Source organism: Rhipicephalus sanguineus, chromosome 4 (genome assembly GCF_013339695.2).
Source record: "Rhipicephalus sanguineus isolate Rsan-2018 chromosome 4, BIME_Rsan_1.4, whole genome shotgun sequence".
Taxonomy (NCBI): Eukaryota; Metazoa; Arthropoda; class Arachnida; order Ixodida; family Ixodidae; genus Rhipicephalus; species Rhipicephalus sanguineus.
Window position 1 is genome coordinate 63,536,165 of NC_051179.1, and position 22,891 is coordinate 63,559,055.

The 22,891-nt window shown below is 43.7% G+C and overlaps 1 protein-coding gene across 2 annotated transcripts in view; it reads right to left on the minus strand.

Annotated features, from left to right (window-relative positions):
- LOC119390115 (syntaxin) overlaps window positions 1-21,281 on the minus strand; it is a 34,332-nt gene extending 13,051 nt beyond the window's left edge. For both annotated transcript variants that reach the window (XM_037657664.2, XM_037657665.1), the window contains exons 1-9: window positions 21,103-21,281; window positions 16,998-17,084; window positions 15,461-15,560; window positions 14,627-14,701; window positions 13,972-14,048; window positions 6,569-6,677; window positions 4,413-4,486; window positions 1,823-1,960; window positions 173-283 (exon numbers count right to left, since the gene is read on the minus strand). In XM_037657664.2, coding sequence (XP_037513592.1) covers window positions 173-283; window positions 1,823-1,960; window positions 4,413-4,486; window positions 6,569-6,677; window positions 13,972-14,048; window positions 14,627-14,701; window positions 15,461-15,560; window positions 16,998-17,084; window positions 21,103-21,135 — 804 coding nt within the window. In that variant the 5' untranslated portion in view covers window positions 21,136-21,281. The remainder of the gene's footprint in view (window positions 1-172; window positions 284-1,822; window positions 1,961-4,412; window positions 4,487-6,568; window positions 6,678-13,971; window positions 14,049-14,626; window positions 14,702-15,460; window positions 15,561-16,997; window positions 17,085-21,102) is intronic.
- Between the last annotated feature and the right edge of the window lie 1,610 nt (window positions 21,282-22,891).

A 22,891-nucleotide genomic window follows, 5' to 3' on the forward strand; every position in this document is an offset into this window, starting at 1 on the left:
TCGCCAACCTTACGTAAAAAATTCGTGAAAGTTGGCAGGTACACATGATCATCGTGAGTAACCCTTCGGTTTGGCGCCTCTTTATCTTCCAGATTGAGCTTTTGTTGGACAGAGACATAAAATGAAAGGCAACAGAACACACTTTTTTGTGGGTGTGTTTGTGAAAACCTACCTTGCGTGCTTTACTCTGATAACGAACAGCTCGTCGCGTCTCCTGCGTGGCAGTGTCGACATAGGCTGCAGCATTCTTCACGTGGTACTCAATGCGATCCACCATTTCTCCCTGCAAACAGTGAGAATCAATGTGTTCACACACGGACAAACACACACGCACATGAAACATAGAACATGTGCAACCTTCAGTGAACCTTGCAGTTCTCGTTTACAAAGACACCAACAGGTTCAGACAACACACGCTGCCATATCTTAATAACCTTCATAGAATGCACACTACAACATGTCTGTTCATTGTAGTAGTGACAACTGTGGCCTCTGAAATGCATGCAAAGATGCATAAGCAACGGCAAAACTACGTAGACAATGACAGGTGCTACTGCTCTCACAGTACGTAGTTTGTCTGGCAAATAAAACCATTTTCATAATGAAGCCACATGTGGCAGCAAAACAGTACCTTGATTACTACACGTATCTGATATCGTACACTAAGCCTACATGCCATTAATTTACACTGATATCAGAACATTTTTATGCTTACATTGTTTTATCACGTAAGTGATTAGATCCATGTTTGCTATGCTGAGGTTTGACTTATTACCAATTGTGAAAGTTTCATGGCAGCTTAATAGCGCACGCATCAGGCCACTTACTGCGCACTGCTACAGGAGCACGAGTTCAAGTGGAAATGGTGGTAGTGAGCAAAATTAGTGGTTCCTTCTTTTTTTTCCCCACCGTAAGAAGCTGAACATGAGGAGGCAACTTGCTGACAACTATGGCAGAACGAGAATAATGGACAAATAGAGAGAGCAAATTTAGCTTTACAATTTGAATTGTAAAGTAAGACAGTCCTGCGTGAGTACAAAGAGACGCATACGGGCGATAAAAGCAGCAGGCGCACTAAGCCCATGCAAGATATTCTCTGTCGCTTAACATTACCTTGCACGAAGAACAAGGCAGACAGTAAAGGCTTCATCATCATCATCATCATCAGCCTGTCTACGCCCACTGCAGGGCAAAGGCCTCTCCCATGTTCCGCCAATCAACCCGGTCCTGTGCTTTCTGCTGCCACGTTATACCTACAAACTTCTTAATCTCATCTACCCATACTTATTTATAGCCTAAAGTAGCCCATGCACCAGAGAGCACCAGCTGAAATCCTCCCCAGTAACATGCACTGCTGAGATGTTCTGACCGCAACCAACATCAAGAACGGTGCAACAGATTGACAAACACTATGCACACTTTTTCGAATCGGGGTGAATGCAAGTGCGCAAGAAGGTTCATCTGCGTGCTTTACCCACTGTCCTGCTTAGAGTGAGTGCCATGGCTACTTTGCACGGCTTCCCACTGCTTATGGCTACAGTTTCATTTATGAAGAGCTGCACATGAGGTTTGTCGATCATGCACACGGAGCATTCTGGGCAATGCAAGGTGTTGTAATTCGACGCGAGATAAAGCGTGCCCCATCTCAATGATGGAACAGAATGATCGACACCAATTGCAACAGCCGCAACAACAGGGTATACTATAACATGGTCGTCTCACCCCAGTGCAACACACTGTCTGCAAGTGCGTCTGCACGCAAGTGCCACGTCAGACTATAAATGAGCCTTTAGCATCTTAGTCGAGGCAAAGCTGTCCATACCTGGCTTTCCACCAGCATGGCCATGTCCATGAACATGTCGTGAAGCTCCCGGATGCTCTTCTCCAGCTTGATGATGTCGTTGTGGCGGGCTTCGATTTCCGCCAACGTCTGCCTGGCCTTCTGCGTCTCCATCACAATCTGCAGGCAACACCAGTGGTTGGTGAGTCACGACACATGGCTCTTTTTTTTCAGAAGCTGCACGTGAGACTTGCGGCAGAAAGTGCAGGTACATGTTCGCTACTCTCTATCACACCTTGTGACTCCGGGGCTAAAACGGAACAAAATTTTGGTAGCACAGGTGGCTGATCAGAAAAAGGTGGAAGGGATGATTCTAATGAAATTATAATGAAATCCTAACAAGCCCATGACTACCTAAGCCATGCATGAAGAACAGCAAGCGGAGCATTTTAGAAAATTTTGCAGAGGAACCACCCAGTTTCTTATGGCCAATCTTTGGAGGAGCATAACTGCGTTTCTGACCCTGTTCTACCACAGCTTTTACGTGGTCCTTGTCACCTGCATGCAGAGATTTCTTTGCTGTTATTTTTTGAAAAATGAGTTAAATACGGGATAAAGGAACCTCCTGAATGTCACACTGTGAGCCACAGAAAATTTTGTTGAGAGCCAGTATATTCATGTCACACCACTATGATCCGTACATAAGGCTTCGAAACATACGTGGAACTGGCACGATACTTGCACAGAAAGGCAATGTCAGTGAAATTATGTAACACATGCTTGCTACACTACTTTATTGCTATGTGTTACTTGCTCGTTATATTACTTTACAGCTTGCTATATTGTTACGCGGAATATAAACAGAGACTCGAAGGACTAGCAACAGACGTATTTACAAGTGGTTCACCGAGCAGCGCTGCCGATAGGAACAGCTCGAGCCAGTCTATCTTATTGTCGTCCTTTTCTTCGTCTTGTGGACCACAATGCCACTGGTACGTAGCATGACCTCCGGCGGCGGAAGCACCGTCCCGGAGCTTTAAAGGTCGTTTTCAGAAGCCGTGTTGTAGGGCTTGAGCCGTGAGACGTGAACAACATCACTGGACCGAACAACAGATGACGAGGGACAGATGGGGCCAATCTCATAGGTGACAGGTGTTACTTGACGCACTACACGGTAAGGTCCCGTGTAACGTGACAAAAGTTTTTCAGATAGGCCCACTCGACGATTAGGGGACCAGAGTAGCACAAGGGTACCGGGAACGAGTATAACGTCCCGTAACAGGAAGTCAGCAACGTCGGTTGCACAACTCGTTGGCAGAGCTCGCGTAATAGCGTAGCGTGTAGTATAATCAGTAGCCACTGCTATCCACTTGTTTCCCAATGTTGATGCGGGAAAAGGACCAAGCAGGTCTAACCCGACGCAGTGAAACGGTTCCGTGGGTATGTCTACTGGTTGAAGATGGCCAGCAGGTAGCAGCGACGGTGTTTTGCGACGTTGACATAACTCACACGCAGCGACGTATCGGCGTACCGAGCGAGCAAGGCCTGGCCAGAAGAAACGTCGCCGTACGCGCTCATACGTACGAGATACGCCAAGGTGTCCAGCTGTGGGCGCATCGTGAAGTTCAGCGAGGACACTGCGCCGTAAATGCTTAGGCACCACAAGAAGAAGGTCACGCCCGTCAAGTCGGAAATTGCGGCGGTATAGGACGCCCTCTTGAAATACAAAGCGATGGACGGAGGCGTCGTTTGGGGAAGATTCCGTGCGGCTGATGATGTCAAGCAGCAGTGGGTCCCGTTTCTGTTCTTCCCCAAAGTGAATGAAGGCGGACACAAGAGGTACGGGGATCGATACCCAGCACCTCCACCAAATATGTTACGCGGAATATAAACAGAGACTCGAAGGACTAGCAACAGACGTATTTACAAGTGGTTCACCGAGCAGCGCTGCTTATAGGAACAGCTCGCGCCAGTCTATCTTATTGTCGTCCTTTTCTTCGTCTTGTGGACCACAATGCCACTGGTACATAGCAATATTCATTTGTTGCTTTATTGTTATGCATTACTTTCTTCATTTTCTTTGCAGCTGGTGTTAAAGACGAATATGGAAACAAAAAGCACACAATGCCTGGTAAGGGCTTCTGTAGAAATGTCTTAGCTGCATCCAACAAACGCTAAAAAAGTGCAAACAGCTTCACACATCTGAAGCGTGTGAGCTCATTAACCATTCAAATAAGCACATTACTTTAGATTTCCTATCAGGAAGGGCAATATTGTATGGTACGACAAGCTTTATTGAGTCCGAAGGGCAGTGCCTAAAAGCATTTTACAGCTATATATGTGCAATTCACACAAACAAACATAGAAACCAATGAAAATTAGTACTTGCTCCTTGTGGGCTGCTTTTATACCTATGTTTCCAGCAGGGACTTAACCCCAACTAAAAGGAAGATGTTTCTCACAATACTTTGGCACTGGCCAGTGTTGGCCGTCTTTCATACTTCTGGCATCAGTGTTGTAATCTGGCATGGGCAGACTTCAGCATCAAGCGAGTGCTGACAATTTCTCTGATCAGAATCATTGACTCTAGATAAGCTTAAAGAAGTGCAGAACAGAATAACCGAGAACTCACTCCCTGAGTGAATATGGCTGGATTCCCACTCTCCAGCATCTCCTCGATTTCTTCATCCGTTGTCATTTTTCCCGCTGAAAAATTAATAAAAGGAACATTTTAACCACTGCTCGCTATGGCTGATATGAGTGGCACAACAGTAAGAAGGAAAACTAATACTTGTTACTGTAAGAGCAAATTAAAGGTAGCATATCAGCAATGGCTTCAATGGGAGAAACAGGAAGCAGGCCTCAACATCAAGACGTTTGAACTAGCCCTGTTATAAAAAACCCGCATTTCCCCGAAGGGGAGTATGAGGAAGTGCGAAGCACGGGGTGATGCTATGAGGGGGCGCGCGCGACTAAACTGCAGAGCCGAGCGAAGGAGACGGCAGCGAGAGAGAACGCGCCAGCCGACCCACGGAGGTCTGGCCGTTTTTAAGTGCAAAGCACTTTTACTGATGATGATGATCTGTCTTCCGAACTCATTCCAAAGAACCCGCAACGCGTTCAACTTGTTGGCGGCGTTGCGCACGCCCGAGATGGGGCTCAGGTTGTTGTCGAACCACAGTCGATCGCACACCGCGCAGCTATATCCGAAGCTGCGGTCCAGGAAGTCTCGCTTGAAGCGCGCGTCCGGCCGATCGAATTCGAGGGCCCGCGCTCGCTCACGCATCGCGCGTCCCCGCGCCAGATCGGCTTCGGGGTGCTCGGCTCGCTTCGCACGCTTTCGTTCGGCGTCTCGCCGCCGGCCTTCATCACCACAGGCAATGCGCGGGGCGCGCGCAGCCACGGAGCGGAGGGCAAAGCGCGCGCAGTCACGTGGGGCGTGACGTCGCTGCGCCGTTGCTACAGACGCTCCTCTCCGCTCCTCGCGCCGTTGCTATGGGACGGCGGATTCAGGGTCGCTTATAAAGTGCATTCGCACTTAAAAGCTTTCATTGTTACCGCATAGAGAGGGCTTCAGCAAAGGCTGCTCAGGTAAATCTGAGAAAAAGTTTCAATATGGCGCTGCTTCTACGCAAAAATATGCAATACCAGCAGTTCTTGGCAGACTACACAACATGACAACATAGTCACTGAGTCATTTTAGCATTTCCACGTAGTTTGTGACTGTCACTGAACCATTTTAGCATTTCCAAGTAGTATGTGAACTACTTAAAACAAGCCCCAGAAGGATTCATAGCAGTCTTTGCGAAGAATTTTTAGAGGTTTCAAGGAACTCCAAGGCACTGACAAACCATTTTCAAGCATCAAAGCACCATGATCTTTAATACAAAGCATGTCTTTAATACAAAGCTTTCTTCTTCGAGTCCAGCCACCCTTTCCACATCTTGTCTCGCTGTTTCTCTGGGTTAACGAGCAGACTACGACCACCATCTGAAGTCAAGGTCAGGAAGTAGCTAAGGATTTGGTAGGCGGCCTTAAGAGGGATAACAGGACCTTGAACATAAGCCCGTCACATGTTATGTAAGCGTCTTCTCTTTCTAAGCCCCCTTTTGGCTGCTATCACATTACCTAGAGTAAGAGACACAAACAAGCATTGCCAGCCAAGGCTCCCAATCCATGGCTGCAGCTCGATTTGACCAATGCGGATGTGCAAAAGTTCAGTTCATCCGTGCAAAAGTTCCGTTCAACAAATAAATGGCAGTCAAGCAGTAGGCAAGAAAAACATTTGTTTGTACACTCTTGTTTCTTCATTCATTCGTTAGATTGATTCGTCATTTCATGCCTTAAAACATCATGCAATAGGAAAAAGATGCGTACCTTGGGCCACCATGGCCCAAATGGGCTATCACCAGCCACCACAAACCACAAGGCTCCTCACAATGAAGATGCTGATTAGATTGAACTGGCTTCACTTTTGGCTTACACTCATTTTTTATTCAGATGCGCAAATAAAATTCGCAACGCTAAGCTGCGTGCCAAATTCAGCCATTTTGAAGCACTTTACAAAATTTCTTAAAGCCCTCCCAAGGAGTTGAAAATGCCAGTTCCACATTCGGAGATTTTCAATGTTTCCGAAGAGCACTACAAACATTCAGTCCAAGTAAGATTAGAGCCAGAGTCAATAAACCTGAAGACTGAAAAACATCACAGCCATTCAAGGGCATGGTATGGAACAATATTCTGAAGCCAGTGGTACAGGCATAATAAAAGTCTAGAGTTAATACTCACTGATCTCCAGTTGCCTCCTGATGCGATCCTTACACCGCTCACGGTAGTCATTCTGGATCTTGTTGTACTCTGTCATGACTTCGACAAACTTGCGAGAAAGCGTTGAATGCTGGGTCACGAAGAATAAGATGGTCAGTGATAGATACGCATGGCATGTACAACCACAGATATTTTAATACGACAATGATGGCCGTTTTGATAAGAAAACATGGAAAAAAAAAGAAAGGAACTCAGCTCCTTTCAAAATGCAACATGAATGTATGCAACAAAATCTCTTTCAGGAAAGTTTTAAAAACTTGTCACAAGATTAAGCAATTCAAATCAGATGAGATTAAGTGCACAAGTGTGCATTGTTTGCATGTCCTGAGAGTAATGCTATTCGTTGAGTACACAAATAGTAGATATTACAAGCATTGTTTGCTTGTTGCTCCAGCCCAGCAGCAATAATTAGGTGTGGCACCACAAGAAATAAAGGCTGCTCATAGCTCGTAAAGATCGCCTATTTATTAACAGCAGCTAAATTGGGCTCGGCAACAGAGGTCGTACAGTGCACTACCTTATCTTACACTAAATGCTCCGAAAAGTAGACAATTGTGTTCTGCTCAAAAGTGATGAGGTTTTCGCACAAGATGTCTGAGTAGACATGAGAAATTCAGTTACGCTGAGGAAACAATCAGCACATCCTTTCACCATCAGGCATCAATCAGTGCTTGCAGTCAGAGAAGTAGAAGAAGCCCTGCGGCTGCCCGTCATTTCTGGATTCATGTCACCCTCCACAGCATGGTGTGAAGGACCAGAGACGACCACAGTGAACATGGACACAATGAGACAGGCACACGAAAGGCAAACGTCACTTCAAGCTAAAGTGAGCGCTTCGAGTATTTCTCAAGTGTTGTGCTCACAGAAAACGAAATTTTTGCTAACGAGGTAGTGACATAAGAGGAGCAAGGGTCTTAAAATATTTCCTTTTATTATTTGGTTGAACTGAATGAAATTTATTAGACTTATTCAGTTTCTTCTGCAGATTCTAAACTTCTAAGTAGAGTTTTAATAGCTGCATTTGAACAAAAGATATGCAATTTATAAAAGCATATTTCTTACAATGCTTTTCGTACACTTTGCTTTGTCAAATACAAAAAGTATGTGGCAAAACTGGCAGAGAGCTGGTCTAGCTGGTGATGCTAATTTGATTGTTTTCAACGAACTTCGAATGCAAAATAAAGGAGCGTAAATATGAGCAAAACCTTTTAGCTGCATACTATTTATGATTATCAAGAACTATAATTTGGTGAACAACATTATAAGAAAATAAATATCATCATCGGCTAGACGAGCTTTCTGGCAATCTTGCCACATACTCTGTTTTTGAGTTTGACAAAGCCAAGTTACCGAAAATCCCCACAAGCAATATGCTTAAATATGTGTTAGAAATTGCATATCTTTTGTTCTAATGCAGCTATTAAAAATCTACTTAGAGATTTCGAATCTCCAGAAAAAACTAAATAAGTGTGTTAAATTTCATACCATTCACCCAACTATTAAAAAAAAACTTTTTTTAAGACCCACATCTCCCTAAAACAGTACATATGATAGGTCCCACTATTGTGAATATTTAGAACGAGCAATCATGACATCTTGCATCCGAATTATAGTTCCTAAATGGTAACCAACTGCTGACAATATGATAACTACGTGGCACCTGAAAATCTAATTCATTTATATATTTATTTGTTTACTTATTTTAGATTTACTTCTCATGGAACAACTTAACACTGCTAACTCTTCTCACCACATTATTTTTGGCAGTATATACCACTTTGCCTGCACGTTGCGCTGATTAATAATTGGCAACAGTGCCTCGCAGAGGAATAGGTCACCAATGCGACACAAGAGTCAACTCCTTAGGTCGAACAATTACCCTTTATTTATTTATTTTTTTTTTGCCAAGTGAGCTCCGGCCTTTCAAAAACATGACTTCTTTCTAATTTCCACCCTCGGCAATGAAGTCACCATTATAAGCTTCATGAAAAGATATTGATGACAAGGTTACGAAGACACGTCACTTAAGCTAATGTTTGCCTTTAGTGTCCTTCAAGAAGCTACTCTACAGTATTCCATGCTCGCAGAATGCTGCTAGCACTAAAATATGCAGCACATCAAGCAACTACTCTCGCAGCATGAGCAAACGCGCACGAGTCAAGTCAAGCAGTAAAAGCATCGCAGGCAATCACACGTTTTTTCTGTTTTGTGGGTCCCCGGTTGTTGTGTCAGGAAAAGTAACATATGCCACCGCTACTGCTTCCCATGGACAAAAAAGACGAGAATTCTTTCGTGCCGCTTAAAGGAGTATTGACAAAAAATTTTGAAGGCGGGATAAGTTGTGGGATATATTTGTGTGAACACACACGCATGATCTACAAAATATCAACGACTAATATAGCTTAGAACATATTTAAAATCAATTTTAAAGCGGATGTCACTTAACTGCATGCGAAACAACCCACTTCACGGCATTGACACTAACTTCCTTTTAACATAAACAGCCACCAGCCACCTGCATCACGAGTTTGTGTTGGCTGCCATGATCCCTGCCAGTGCTCTCTCCTAGCAGACCTTTTGACAGAAAGAGGGGGCAAACTTGCATGGGAGCACAAAGGCTGACATCTGTGCCTTGGCAGTGCATTTTTGGGGGGTCACGCATATTTACAACATCCCAGAGGGGACTATAGCAGTACCCAGGGAGCCTCTATTGAATGTCAACGTGGTTCTCATATGCACGCGGTTTTGTGTGCTCATGTGGCCAGCTATGGTCACATGAAAACCACTCTTGGTCCCGCCTCACTCGGCACGCTTTGAAACCGAAACTGCAACTGGGTTCTATAAAGCTGTCTCCACATAATTAACTGTTGCGCGCTCAAGCACACCAACTTTCCAGCTGTAATAAGTGGGTCGTCATCTACTCATTGCAACAGAAAAAGCAATATGTAAAATTTTTGTGTCAGTGCTCCTTTAAGTCGAGGTTATCCACTGACGAGCAGTAATCCAACTTCAAGTTGCTGTAACTTCAACGTGTGGCAGGACATACATCCGTTTGTGTATAAGATAGACGTGCTGTTTTGGTTTTGCAAAAGGAAGGCGACTGTCATCATGCACGTGATCAGTGAACAGCCCTTCCATGATCTCACGTTAACCATATCTGTCAATGTACTAAGTTAATGAACAAAACTAGTAAGTAGAGCTGTGCGAATAGCAAAATTTTGGGTGCGAAGCGAATTCGAAAAATGAAGATTGAGTGCGAATCGAATCGAATAATTTTGAATAATTTTCGAATATTTCTCAAACATTTTTCGAATAATTCGAAGTGAAATTACAGAAAAAGTTGCAGAGAATCCCTAAGTATGTTCTTGTGAGATAGCAACATGAAAGTGTTTCTTTTCGCTAGGTTGATGAAGCGCTGGTGAGGTCATATTTCATAGTTGTCTTTCTTATCAAGAATGAGGCAATGTAGAGGCCGAATTGTATTTATGTACATGATTTGGTGCAACCAAAGTGTTGCCGACAACACTTTACACGTGATAGGCAGAGATGCCATTTCCTCAGCCTCTCCTTCTCTTTCAACTTCTGTGGAAGTCCAACTGATGTGGCAGACAAGCGTGTGCTCCCTTCAAGTCCGGAGTTCCAAATCTGCCTCGTAGACGTCGATATATAAGAACATCTGAAATTTTGGATGCTAAAAAGCTTCGGCGTCCGATTTTTCAGACTTCCTGCCCAAATTTCAGGTCCAAAACAGCATTAATTGAGCCCCCAACTCTGCCACATCTTTCATCTCCATATTGAAACCAGCGTTTTCTTGAATTAATACATTTGCGACCGTAGCGGAGCTTGAAAGGCAGCTTTGCCGCAATACGGGGGTGTGATGAGGTGAAGCATATTGAAAATCTAGGGACCACTTCCAATCGGACGTTGACTGTCTCTTGGCAAAGTTCGACCGTAACGGAGCTTGAAAGGCAGCTTTGCCGCAATACCGGGGTGTAATGAGGTGAAGCATATTGAAAATTTAGGGACCACTCCCAATCGGATGTTGACGGTCTCTTGGCAAAGTTCGGCCGTAACGGAGCTTAAAAGGCAGCTTTGCCGCAACGCGGGGGTGTGATGAGGTGAAGCATATTGAAAATCTAGGGACCACTTCCAACCGGACTTTGTCTCTTGGCTAAGTTCGACCGTAACGGAGCTTGAAAGGCAGCTTTGCCGCCATACGAGAGTGTAATGAGGTGAAGCATATTAAAAATTTGAAGGGGCCACTTTCAATCGGACGTGGACTGTATTTGGTTTTTGGAAGTTCGAATAGTTCGAATAGTAAAATTTCAGTGCGAATCGAATCGAATAGCAAACACTATTCGAAAAATATTCGAAATTTCGAATATTCGCACACCCCTACTAGTAAGGTCTTATGCCCAAAGACACATAGTAAGATAATAGACACATCTTAGTGGATAACTGCACAATATCTTGACTGCAAGCTCTCTTGCAGTCTGTTTCCCTCAAAATACAACCTATTTTAGGATGTGAATGTATTGAAAAAATCAATTACAAGACAAGATACTTAAAAACAGAAGGCCATATAGTCATAGAGGTTATAGAGAGAAGATAGTAAGTCTTCAATTCTCTCTCATTTTCCAATAGTAACATGTACATGCGGTTCACAAAACTCCAATTCCATTTGCACAATGTTTGGGTCAGTGTATCAGAACACTTAGCTGGCTGTTAGACCGTGTTCAACATCCAATGTGCAAGCTTAACTGAGTGGAACAGTCAGTGAGCATCACATGTCATGTGACTAATACTGTGTCAAAGCTGAAGACTATGGTAAGCACTTGGAGCTCCATTTCGATGGCAACGGCATGGTAATACATATAGTGCAGACCAGGTAACCCAGGTAAAAGCCTCTTAAACTTATTAATGGTACTGGTGCTCAAGAGACATATGTACAAATATTTCAATTACTATATTAAATGCTGCCATTTACTCGTATTTGCATTATGAGATGGTTTACACTGAAAATAAACTATTCCTAGCATTTGGCAGTTTATTGACTGTACTATCATTTATAGTGGTACATAATAAAACCAACACTACATCTGTGACAGTTTAACTGTGTGAGTGTCTCTCGCTAGGCGAGTCACCAAGTCAGCTTCTTTGTGAGGTTCTCTTCGAGAGATACCCAAGTCTAACTGAAAAAGAAAACTGCAACGCAAACCAAGAAAAAAAGAAGCAGTACTTTGCAGTAGAAGAGTATAAGCACAAGAGAAATCCCAAGGCAAACCATGCAGAAGAGAGATAGAAATGCGCAAAATTCCCACATTGCAAAAGAGAACAAACTGCAAACCTAGTTGAATGCAGCAGGCTGAGAGAAAAGGTCGCAACATGCATGCGAGAGGCAGAGACAGAGAGAGTTACGAGGGCAAGCATGGCCGTAGCCCAGCCGTATTGCAAGAAGTCAAGAGCGAAAGAAGAAGCGAGAGAGAGATAAAAAACAAGAGGCAGAGAGAGGAAGATAGAAAAAGACCTGGCTGCTGAAGGTGCGTTTTTTCCCCCACAGAGCCCACGCACACACCCCTGAAAGCCACCAATGGTCAAGCATTGAGAGCAGTAGAAAGACGACAAACAGCACGGGTAATAACAAAGGTTTATAGTTCACTTTGTTACGTCCCTGCGAACAGTAAATCCTGCAAGGGGCGCTATATGCATGCAACCCTTGGGTAACACGTTTGAGGGGCTCTGCAACACTTTTCCAAGTAATCGTCGAATGGCTTCATTAAGAGAGCTAACTGCCTCACGAATTGACTGCCGCAAAAATTTTTAGAATCCGTCAAGTACGAGCGGAGTTACAGGGATTTGTTGCATGCTTCAAGTGCTTTTTCTCTCCTTTTTGTACTAGCGACTGCACTGAAAGGTACACAGGGAAGGGGATGCCATAGGGGCCGTCATGACCTTGAGCACTTTGTTTTTTTTTTCTTCGAATGCATGGCTTATTTCTTTCAGTGTGATCGCGAGCGCGTGTACGGGCACATCGCGGCATCTCGTGGCGGCGGCTGTAACTATGCAGCTCACGATGCTCACATCAGCCAATGGCCTTGGACTTTGGGTTTATGGCACAGTGACTTGGGTTTATGGCCATCATTAGTCAAGAGAAGAGGGAACGATTTCTAGCTGACTTTGAGAATTATTTGTAAATTCCAGGCTGCGTGCTGCGCTATAACATTTGGCTGGCATGGTCTCAAGAGCCTCAACTACCAATCGGCAGCATTTTCTGGCCATGCTGAAAAAGTGTTGCAGAGCCCCTTTAAGCTCTCACATATCCAGGTGACAATCTGTAACTACCCCGATACAAAATGTGATGATGCTATTAAAAGATAATCACCACCATCAGCTAAACAGCTGATTGCTGGTGATTGGTTGTGCCCTCACACATCTAAATGAGGTGTGGAGTTCAGAGCAAAATACACAATTCCAGAGACCACATACCACAGCTCCACAAAATACGCATATATATATAATTTTTATAATTTTTTGCAGAGCCCTCGGTTCTTATATATTTGCTCACAGCTATTTAAATGGTTATCAGTTTGCTAATTTACCTATTTTGTACGTTTCAAACTTCTCTTTTGAAAGGACAATGGTCAAAGTTAGGTCCGATTCAGTGCACAGCCACAAACAACTAAGACAATTATATATGAAAGGAGCACAAGTTACACACATTCCAGAAACATGTACAAGTAGTGATACCTCATACAAACCTACCACGAAAGTTTTAATACGTTCAATGAAATGCTACTGCACAAAAACATACTAACACGTTCATACATAATGTAACAGAGTTTACGCATGGTGCTACAGAGGCTGTGCAAGGAAGAAACTGGGCTCAAGCTTTGGCCGCCACTTAAACTACCGTTATTTTATCACTGTATAAAGGAACCTATAGACAGAGATTATTAAAGCTCTCAACCACAGACTGTAAAGGTAATGCAAAGTAGAAAAAAGGCTGAGCACGATCGTTCATACAACGGGCAACTTCATGCGAGGCAGTAATGGTAAACAGATTACCCGAAGTTCCCGCATATTTACTGGATTTCTGCAACATAACAGGGCAAGAACACTGCCTCAAAAGGTCACACAAGTAAACACTGATTAGTGTTAATTTGTCCTTCCGCATATAATAACACGCTTGGGTACATCATGTAAAGAAAGTTTGGGAGCACATTTCCTCGTGGAATTGAGCTGCATAACTGCTGTAAAGGCCCACCTCCGTAAGACACAGTGTGACAGTTTAAAGAAATCCCAGTGCGGTGTTACTACTTCCTTCTGTTTAAAGACAGCTCTTGAAAAATGGCTCAGAAACTCACCTGTGTTTTTCGTATCCTGAGCTCGGCCGACCTGTTTCCAACTAACTGGTCCTCTTGCTCAATATTTTGTTGCATCACTGTTGTCGTTTTTTAGGGAAAAAAAAAAACAATGTAGCTTGAAAACGTTTTCACAATTACATTGCAATAGAAAACAAGATCATTTCATGTTTGATCACGAATGCAGTTCATCTGGAAGCAGGCCAAATCGTTGCCTCTCTCATCTCATTGCCAACACCTAAGTAAGGCACAGTTTTTGCCTGCTCGTGATGAATGCCTGTCAGACTAAGATCGGAATCGAACAAGTAGTTAAATGATTATTATAACATTCACTAATCGTGAATCCTTATATTCGTCAATGATCAATGAAAGCAAACACACAGAAAACTCTACCAACAACCATGTCAGAGTTTGCTGTCGGGCTAGTTGGTACACGAGGCTGAGACAGAAGTGGCAAAAAACAAAAAAACTAAACGGGACAATAAAAAAAGAAAGACAAACGTTTCCTTTCTAAACGCAGCTCAAGCATCGAATAAAAAGGAGATATCCAACTAAAGCAGGCCAAGACATTTTACTGAGAGCTGTCACTCACACTGAAAAGTGCGAAAACTCAGAAACGTAGAAATCGTATTTAGAATAAAGAAAAGAGAGAACTTACGTTTCAGCTTCACTCTCATTTTATTCGCGATCCTCTTAACGTCAGCCATCAGTTCTTCCAAGTCCTGCTTCATTTCTACATGAAAGAGACAAGATGACTATTATAATGCAGTTTTTGCTGTCTCCACTAACGCAAAAAAACTGTTTCAGTTTGCCAAAACTACTATATATTAACATTTGAGGTGTCACCTAGTGCTGGGTCTTTATGGATCCTTCTTTTCTCTACTTGCCTCCCTTTTATCATAATGTTACAAGGTGGTACTGAAAAATTCGGCTGCCAAAATGTGGACACAATCCTGCACGGTTTCACGGTAAATGTCCCGATAGAGTGACCCCACTCCACTCCCCCCTTCTTGTTAGGTTAGGTTTGGTTACATCAGCTAATCCAAGTTTGTGCGCTGCAGTGAACGACATGAGGCAAACTCATAAAGTCCTTCTTCTCAGCCGTAACTAAGCTGGTGGACACACTCACTAGAATGCAAATAATTTAATCTTTATCGTATTAGAATTACTCATCATATGCATTTGCACTATCATCATCAATCACAATCTCAAAGTGGATCTCTCCCTCGAGAAAAATACCTGTATCCATGCCAGGTCACAAGTAAAATTAAAATAACACTGACATTAATAACAACATGCTGGCTGAAGTTACGCCGAGACAGTTTCATTGTATATGCATGCTGTGTTCGTGCTTGGAGTGACAGTTGCATTTTTCCATGTAATCCCTCATTATATTCATTTTTTTTGTTCCTCCTTGTTTCAAGACATTGAGGCACTCGAAGATGAGTCATGAAATAGAGCTGCAAATGAGGCACAATGCCAGATCACTCACTTTCGTCTTGGAGAGGTGATGAAAGTATTGCGCTGTGCTTCTTTTTCATTTCAAGCACTATCTTTTCAATCTTTTCAATGTTTTGCCCAATCTCTTCCACCTGAAACAGGAACAGGAGACATGGGTTGATGCCCTTTAAAATACGCATGGACTGAAAGGTAGGAACGAGAGAGGTTCTCGGATATTGTAAGCAACCTGTAAAGGAAATAAATCAAGGGTCAACTTGTTACGATATCGTCGCAGGCTTAAAGCAGGGAGTTTTGACACCACTTAAATGTCACATTTGTTTGGGTGGACACACGAAGACACCGTACGGCAGACCAAATCTTTTTGTCTATTGCTACAGGTAATGTAAACTGATTTACACACGGTAAATTACAGTGGTAAGGCACAGTGAACCCACAATGCTGAAATATGTAGCGTCGTAAATGCAGAGTAGAACGAGCATAACCCCCTCCTCAAAATAAAGAGAGAGAGATAGAAAAGGAGCATTAATTTTGCTGTCATTTGCTAACTATAGTGCAATAAGCCTTCTGAAGACGGGTCTCACCACGTACTACAAGCAGGTCCTGAATAGAGGGCTACAGGGTAGCAAACTTAAGCTGGAGTTTTGTGAGTAGTAAATTCTCTGAAGAAACCTGATGACAGCTTCGTCAGGTAATCCAAGATTTAACATTCTCAACGTAGCTTACCAACATGATACCGATCAACTATCACCAAGCAGTGTAATGAGACGCATGCAGAAAAAGACGGCACGGGAAAGGCAGTGAAACCTGCCCCATCTAAACGCCCCGCAGTGTACTGTACAGTAGAAAAGATAATGAGACAGATCAGTGACTAATCAGCGTCACCAATCTGATGACGATTCGCTTCAACTGTGTGGGAAGCTCAAAAATAAACTCTGAGAACCTAGTGGCCCGAGCCAAATTGTAGTGTGCTACAACTGCCACTTACTAATGAAAGACGAGCCCAACTAGACTCAAGCAAGCCATTTGACCACATGTCCAAGCCTGCATCTAAACGCCCCGCAGTGTACTGTACAGTAGAAAAGATAATGAGACAGATCAGTGACTAATCAGCGTCACCAATCTGATGACGATTCGCTTCAACTGTGTGGGAAGCTCAAAAATAAACTCTGAGAACCTAGTGGCCCGAGCCAAATTGTAGTGTGCTACAACTGCCACTTACTAATGAAAGACGAGCCCAACTAGACTCAAGCAAGCCATTTGACCACATGTCCAAGCCTGCAACGAAACTGTAGCCCCTCCCCACCCCCCTCCCCAAGCGTCATTCTCTCATCTCACCACACATGTGGCTTCCACCAATCATGCTGTCAATTAAATGTTACACGGCAAATTTCGAACACTGCAGTTGTTGAAAGCTCAATGGAATCGCGTCACGTCTGTCATGAAATGTGTCAGGAATCATGGCACTGCGCTAGCATGTGGAAAAAAATGTGACAGCGATGTGTGACATGCCAACTGTGCACTGTAGGGCTTGTCATGACCTGACTGGAATGAGTGCGAATGAATGTCACCTCCGCAAAGAAGTCCTCCATGAATGTCGGAGGGGTCTCCATCGTGACGGCCACGTCTCCATCCATGTCATCTTCGTCTGCCTGCGCCTGCAACACGTTTTGAGAAGGCTCGATGAGTCCAAGGTTACAAAAGAGCCATTGTGGTTGAGATCTAAATACTACTAACAAATGATGACAATAAGATTAAAGTAAAAATTGCACTCCAGCCAACTGTAGCATGAAGCAAAGTGACTGAACGGACTGCTAAGTAATTAACTGAAATCTACAGTGCAACGTTAATGTGAAAATCACGTGTACATAAATTTGTGTAGTGATTAGTAAACATAAGTTGGAAGCTGGAATTCCTGTTTGCTTCTTCCCTCTGTCTAATTGTTTCACTGCTGCAGTTTTCAGTGTAGCATCATGCAACAGTAAACTCATCTGCCATATTCAATGTCCCTGCGCATTGAGTTGCTGACTCATTTGGCCTGTCTCTGTAATCAGCTAGCTTCCTCATTGGCTCTGATGGTAGAGTGACTGCTCCAGAAAGGCATTGGTCCCAGGTTCGATCCCCAGACCATGAGAAATTTTGCTTCAAATGCAAAGCTTTCTTTGTGAGAAACCCACATTGGCCTTAGTAACCACACACTTAATTAGGCGGACAACAATTTTTTCTTTCGTGAAAATTCATCTACCTCGCAGACTTCTGTTGCACTGATTTGCAATAATAAGTAATAATAATGATTCAAACAAACGATCTTTCAGCTTCCGTAATAATTATGCCTGTTTGACAAACGTGTTCACTCCAGAATGTTATCCTCCGTGCTTCTTCACCTCCCCTCTTAATTGGCATGCCGCATAATCACTTTAGCACATCTGTCGCGCGCTACTGGCATTTTATTCTGCGGCAGACTTTTGTGAAGACAAACTTGAATGGACCAAGAAAACCTGTTTGCTATAGGAAGTCGTGTGAGAAGAATCATAAAAAATATTCACTACGTTCACTGTTGCATGTGCTCCCAAGATTCGCAGAAAAAAAAAACTTCATTCTTTTGCACGTGCATGATCAGAAGCTTCGATTCAAATGGTACTTGTATCTGGGCTGATAAAAAAATTTCTCTTGCTGCTGCTTTGCAAATCTACGAGCTAACTTGAAGCTGACATTTCACCTAGCTTGCAGAAAAAATCCTTCAGTGCCCTCATGTCGACATGGAACACCAAAGTATTCCGGACACTATAAGCTACATCACGTGCGAGTGCCACTTGTTCTTGTGGCTCATCGACAGTATCCTCATCGTTACTACGATCCTGCAAAAGTGCCTTGACGACCTGCTTAATTAATGCTTCTACAGTGTCAGCCCAACAGTGTCAGCCCTGCATGCTTTCCTATCATCAAAAAAATTTTTTTCATTTCTTTCCTTCTTCTCAGTGTCAAAGTGCAAGCTGTTTTCCTTCGGTTCTAAACACTAATTGTTCCTTTTTCCTTGAAATCACTGTGGATATGTTTTAATCCCAGCATTAATTCACACACTCACTGAAGGCTTCTGCGATTATTTTTTTTCTTTTTTACTTAGAGGCACTACCTTTACATAATCGAGTGCACTTTGTAATTTGTACTCACAGGATGTCCTTTTACCAGTTTCGAAACGTTACTGTTACTAGTACCGTTACAGCTAACTGTACTTTTATCATGTTTTTTTTTATCCTGTTCTGATATTTTTTTGTCATTGTATGATATTTTGCTTATTGTTCTCATACGGTTTATGCGAGGTGTCATAGCAGAACGGTTGTCTTTGTATAAGTCTCTGGTGTCACCGCACTTACTCCATGCCCTATGTGGGCACTGCAAGTTATCTGTAAATGTGACAGATCAATTTTCAATAGATTTGATTCATGGAATTAAATGTCCCAAAGCCACACTGGGGCTGTAATTGAGGCAGCAGTGAAGGGCTCCCCTCCCCATTGGGATGTGACTGCTGTGGCTAGAAATTTAACTCGTAATTTCGCCTATTTGAGCAAATGTTTGACTTGTAAAAGGCTTCCTCTATGTCTCGAGGGGATTTTAATAAATCCTGGCATTAATATTCTATTGGATTTCATCATACAATATTATATAGTAAACATATATAAGAAATCGCCGAACATGGAATGACGTGGGAGCCGACACTTCGACAAGGGGACTTGTATTCACCAGGGCAGCAACTGTTTTTCCTAACGGTGTTTATATATATGCCTGGTTCACTCTCCGCCATCGCTCAATAAGGGAGGAGGAGAACAGTACCAAGTGAATACATATATCTGCATTACAATAACTGTAAAGAAGGTATTGCCGACTATATTTACAGCATCTGCTGCCTGAAATAGATTGCAGTACGGGAAGCACAGCAAGGTCAATAACATGAGCATGTTTCTCACTGAAGCGAATGAGGTCATGTCTTGCATAACTGAAATTATTTTGACAGCTCTGGCACCTGTTCACAACATGAGATGCCAAACTGCACAGCTCTGCCATCATCGACGGAGATTTCTCTATACATGCACATGTATAGAGATGCACATGTATAGAGAGTGGTCACTGTACAGCCTCATTTTTTTATGTAACTCCTAGGTTTTCATTGTCTTTCGGGTTCATGATGTCGCAATTAACAGAAATCAAGCTCATCGGTTTCTCATCTTCTAATTGTCAAACCATGGTGATGTTGTTTACGAAAACTAAAGATACATATACAATTTTTTTTGTTATCTCACTGACCACTATAGCAATTATATTTTGTACACCTAGAAATGAAATATTAAAATAAGAAATAAATAATGTGTGGCAAAAGAGACATAAAAATTCAACTCGGCACATTTTGACTAATAATTAAGATGATTAAGAAAAGACCATATTCGGCTTTTTTATTGCGACGGTTATTTATTTTTTTCACTAGCTGCTTATTTTACTGTAGTTTTTTTTTTTTTTTTTTTGCGAAGATCAGCTGTCGCTGGTAGGCGTAGACACTGAGAGCAATTCAAATTTGATCCACATTTGTTACACACGGATTTATGTCTGTCAGAAACTTTATTTTGTGTACGGTACCCCTACAGTAAATTTTGAAAAACCAAAAGTTGATCGGTAATTAAATTAGCGAATACCTTAACACGCGCGATGATCAAAACGTTTCTAAAGCTCGATCGCTGCGCATAACTACTGATTATACAGCTCGAAGAAGTAGAAGAGACAAGCAAAGGGCAGCAGCGCTGGAAGGAAATGACGAAGGAGTCGCGTACTGCGTGTGAGCTTATAGCTAGAGGGAACGCAAAAGCGCACACCACATAAAGAAACAAAGGTTATGCGGACGCGGCGACATTTGCGGGGGAGTCTCTGAAAAAAATGCAGCAGCACATCAACGGACACGGACGTTCGATATGCTGGCTTTTCTCGGAAACGGTACACGTATAAGCGCATAAACGCACAAGAACGCTCAAGTGCGCGCAATCGAGCGGTGGCCGCCGAATGCATGCGCGAAGCTGCCGACTGGCGTGGGGCGGAGCGCACAGCGAGGACAAAAAAAAAAAAAAAAAAAAAGACACACGGCAGGGACCCAGGCCAGCAGCTGTAATGCGTTTCGAGCGGTCGCGATGAAAGAAAAAAAGCGAATGAAAAAAATACGACGCGGGCAAATCCGATGAAAACCGCTGCTAGCGAAGACGAGCTTAGCCCCCAGCGGAAAGAGGTGCCGTCGTCGCATCTTTGGACCGCAACGGCTGAAAAAATTAGCGAAATAAGTGAAAACTCGGCCAGTGCGAAAGGGCAGCAACGAACGCTCTAAAGAGATGAGACCGAGATGATGGATGGAGGTTGCGAGGTCTTATTTTTTTTTCTTTCGGATCGTGTGACCCTGCCAGTGAAAAAGAGATCCACTCGCGCTTGTTTATGCTAGCGTTCTCGTACGTATAAACCAGAGATTGCGACACGGATCACGGCGCTTTGAAATCTTTCGCGAGTCTTGCGCGCAAAGAGAGACGAAAAAAATATACAGAAACACTGAGCGCGCAACGGGCAAGACGAGCAACAAGTGCCCTCGAGTTAAAACGGGGGAGGGCGGCCCACTATCCGAAAGCAATCTCAAAAAGAGGCTCGTACCGCTTTCAGCGCCGATATCCTGTCTTTGATCATGACTGATAGTAGTAGTCGGCGCGCTGTCTTCAGGTAATCCACACCACTCGAAAGATAAACTCGGAAAACATCACATTTTTCAGTGGAGTTCCACCGTTCCGCTCGACTACACGGCAACCATTACCTACGTACAGGAAGTCGACTTTCCTTTAGGATGTGACGTCATAATTAGTTCATGGCGTCACGTCCCTATTTTGACGAGCAGCTTTCGGTTAATATGCGGTTAATCTGCGTTTTTATGCGCCCAGTCAGCCCAGTTCTTTTGTGGTTTTGGGCGCTAAGTAGGCCCCGAGTCGCCCGAGTTTTCTCCGCGACTCGTAACAGCTGCGGATCCGAGCCGTCCGAGCCATTTTGCTACACATGTTGCAGCATGTAGCAACATCAGCTCAAAATGCAGTTGTTGCTTCCGAAGCACGCGTCAAATGCATGGCCGTATTTCACTCTCAGTTGTCGGCGCATTCGGAGGAAGGTCAGTTGCAATCGCTGAAAGGCGAGCAAATGCTAGCGTGCACTTGACCTCCGTTCAAGACGTCGCCTTTCGTAGATTGCGCCTCAGTTAAGAACGAGCGCTCGTGCCTAGAGAAACGCTGTCTACCGCGCAGTGTTAGGAAATATTTTTATCTCGTCAATTTCTACGTGCAAGTGCTGCTCTACTTACGCAATGCGCGTCCACTTCGAGCTACCGTTCACAGCTAAGCGCGTCGCGGCCATCAAAACACGCTTGTAGATACGATGCGCTACCCGACGAGCCTACAGCGCAGAACGACGTTCTCGCACCATTTTAGAATACCCACGTCACGGTGAATTTCGATCGCGATCGAGCCCAATCCGGATGGAATTTTTGTACAGCGATCCCGGTGGATTAATTCGCGCAATATACTCGAAAGTAGTCGATCGCCGACGAGAAATCCTGTCCGGACCGGGTTCGATCGCAATCTAAAGTGCCAAGTACAAGTGTATAACATGCGCATCGCCACCTCCGTGTGCACTGCACATCAACTATTTTACAACGAAAGCTGTCCGTAACCGCTATGGCCAACTGTAGAAACCAGCCCAAATGCGTACCTTATCGCTATGGCCCTCTGCGTGGCAGACAGAGCCATGCCGGGAAAAAAAAAAAAAAAAAGACCCTGTGCAGGCGTCATGTCGGACAAGGCATCACGTTTACAGATGTAATATAGTGTGGTAGAAGAGTAAAATAACAACCAGGCGTGACGCAATTCGTGCGAAGTGCGTAACGAGCGGGTCGTTTAAAGCTCCCACTACACAGGGCTCTGTTATAATTCCTCGTCGTCAGCCTCAGCAACAACAAAGTACACGTAATTCCTTATAAATGTTTAGAGAGTACCTTGCTTCTCTGCACAATGATGAATGGCATAAGGGTGTGCTTGCCTACTTCGAAAAATTACGATTTATTGCGCAGTTGGTACCTTGCGACTGTACATACTTCTAGTAGCTACCCCAACAGAGTTTACAGCTGTCTCTAGAACGGCCACTCCTCCAGCTTTTGCTGCGGCTGTGTTCAGCGTTCTGCACAGGCCTGGCATTTTTACAAGTGCCTGCGCACTACACACTTAGCGCAAACTGAAATATTACCAATATGCAGGTGGATCCCAGCATTTGTTCAATCACCATCTGATCATTGTGACCTCTTCAAGCCCACGAGACAAACTTGCATAAAGCAACCGTTAATGACGCTTGGAATACCTACCATGCCTCTTGCTGAAAGATGCTAGCAGTCCGATCAACTGCCTTT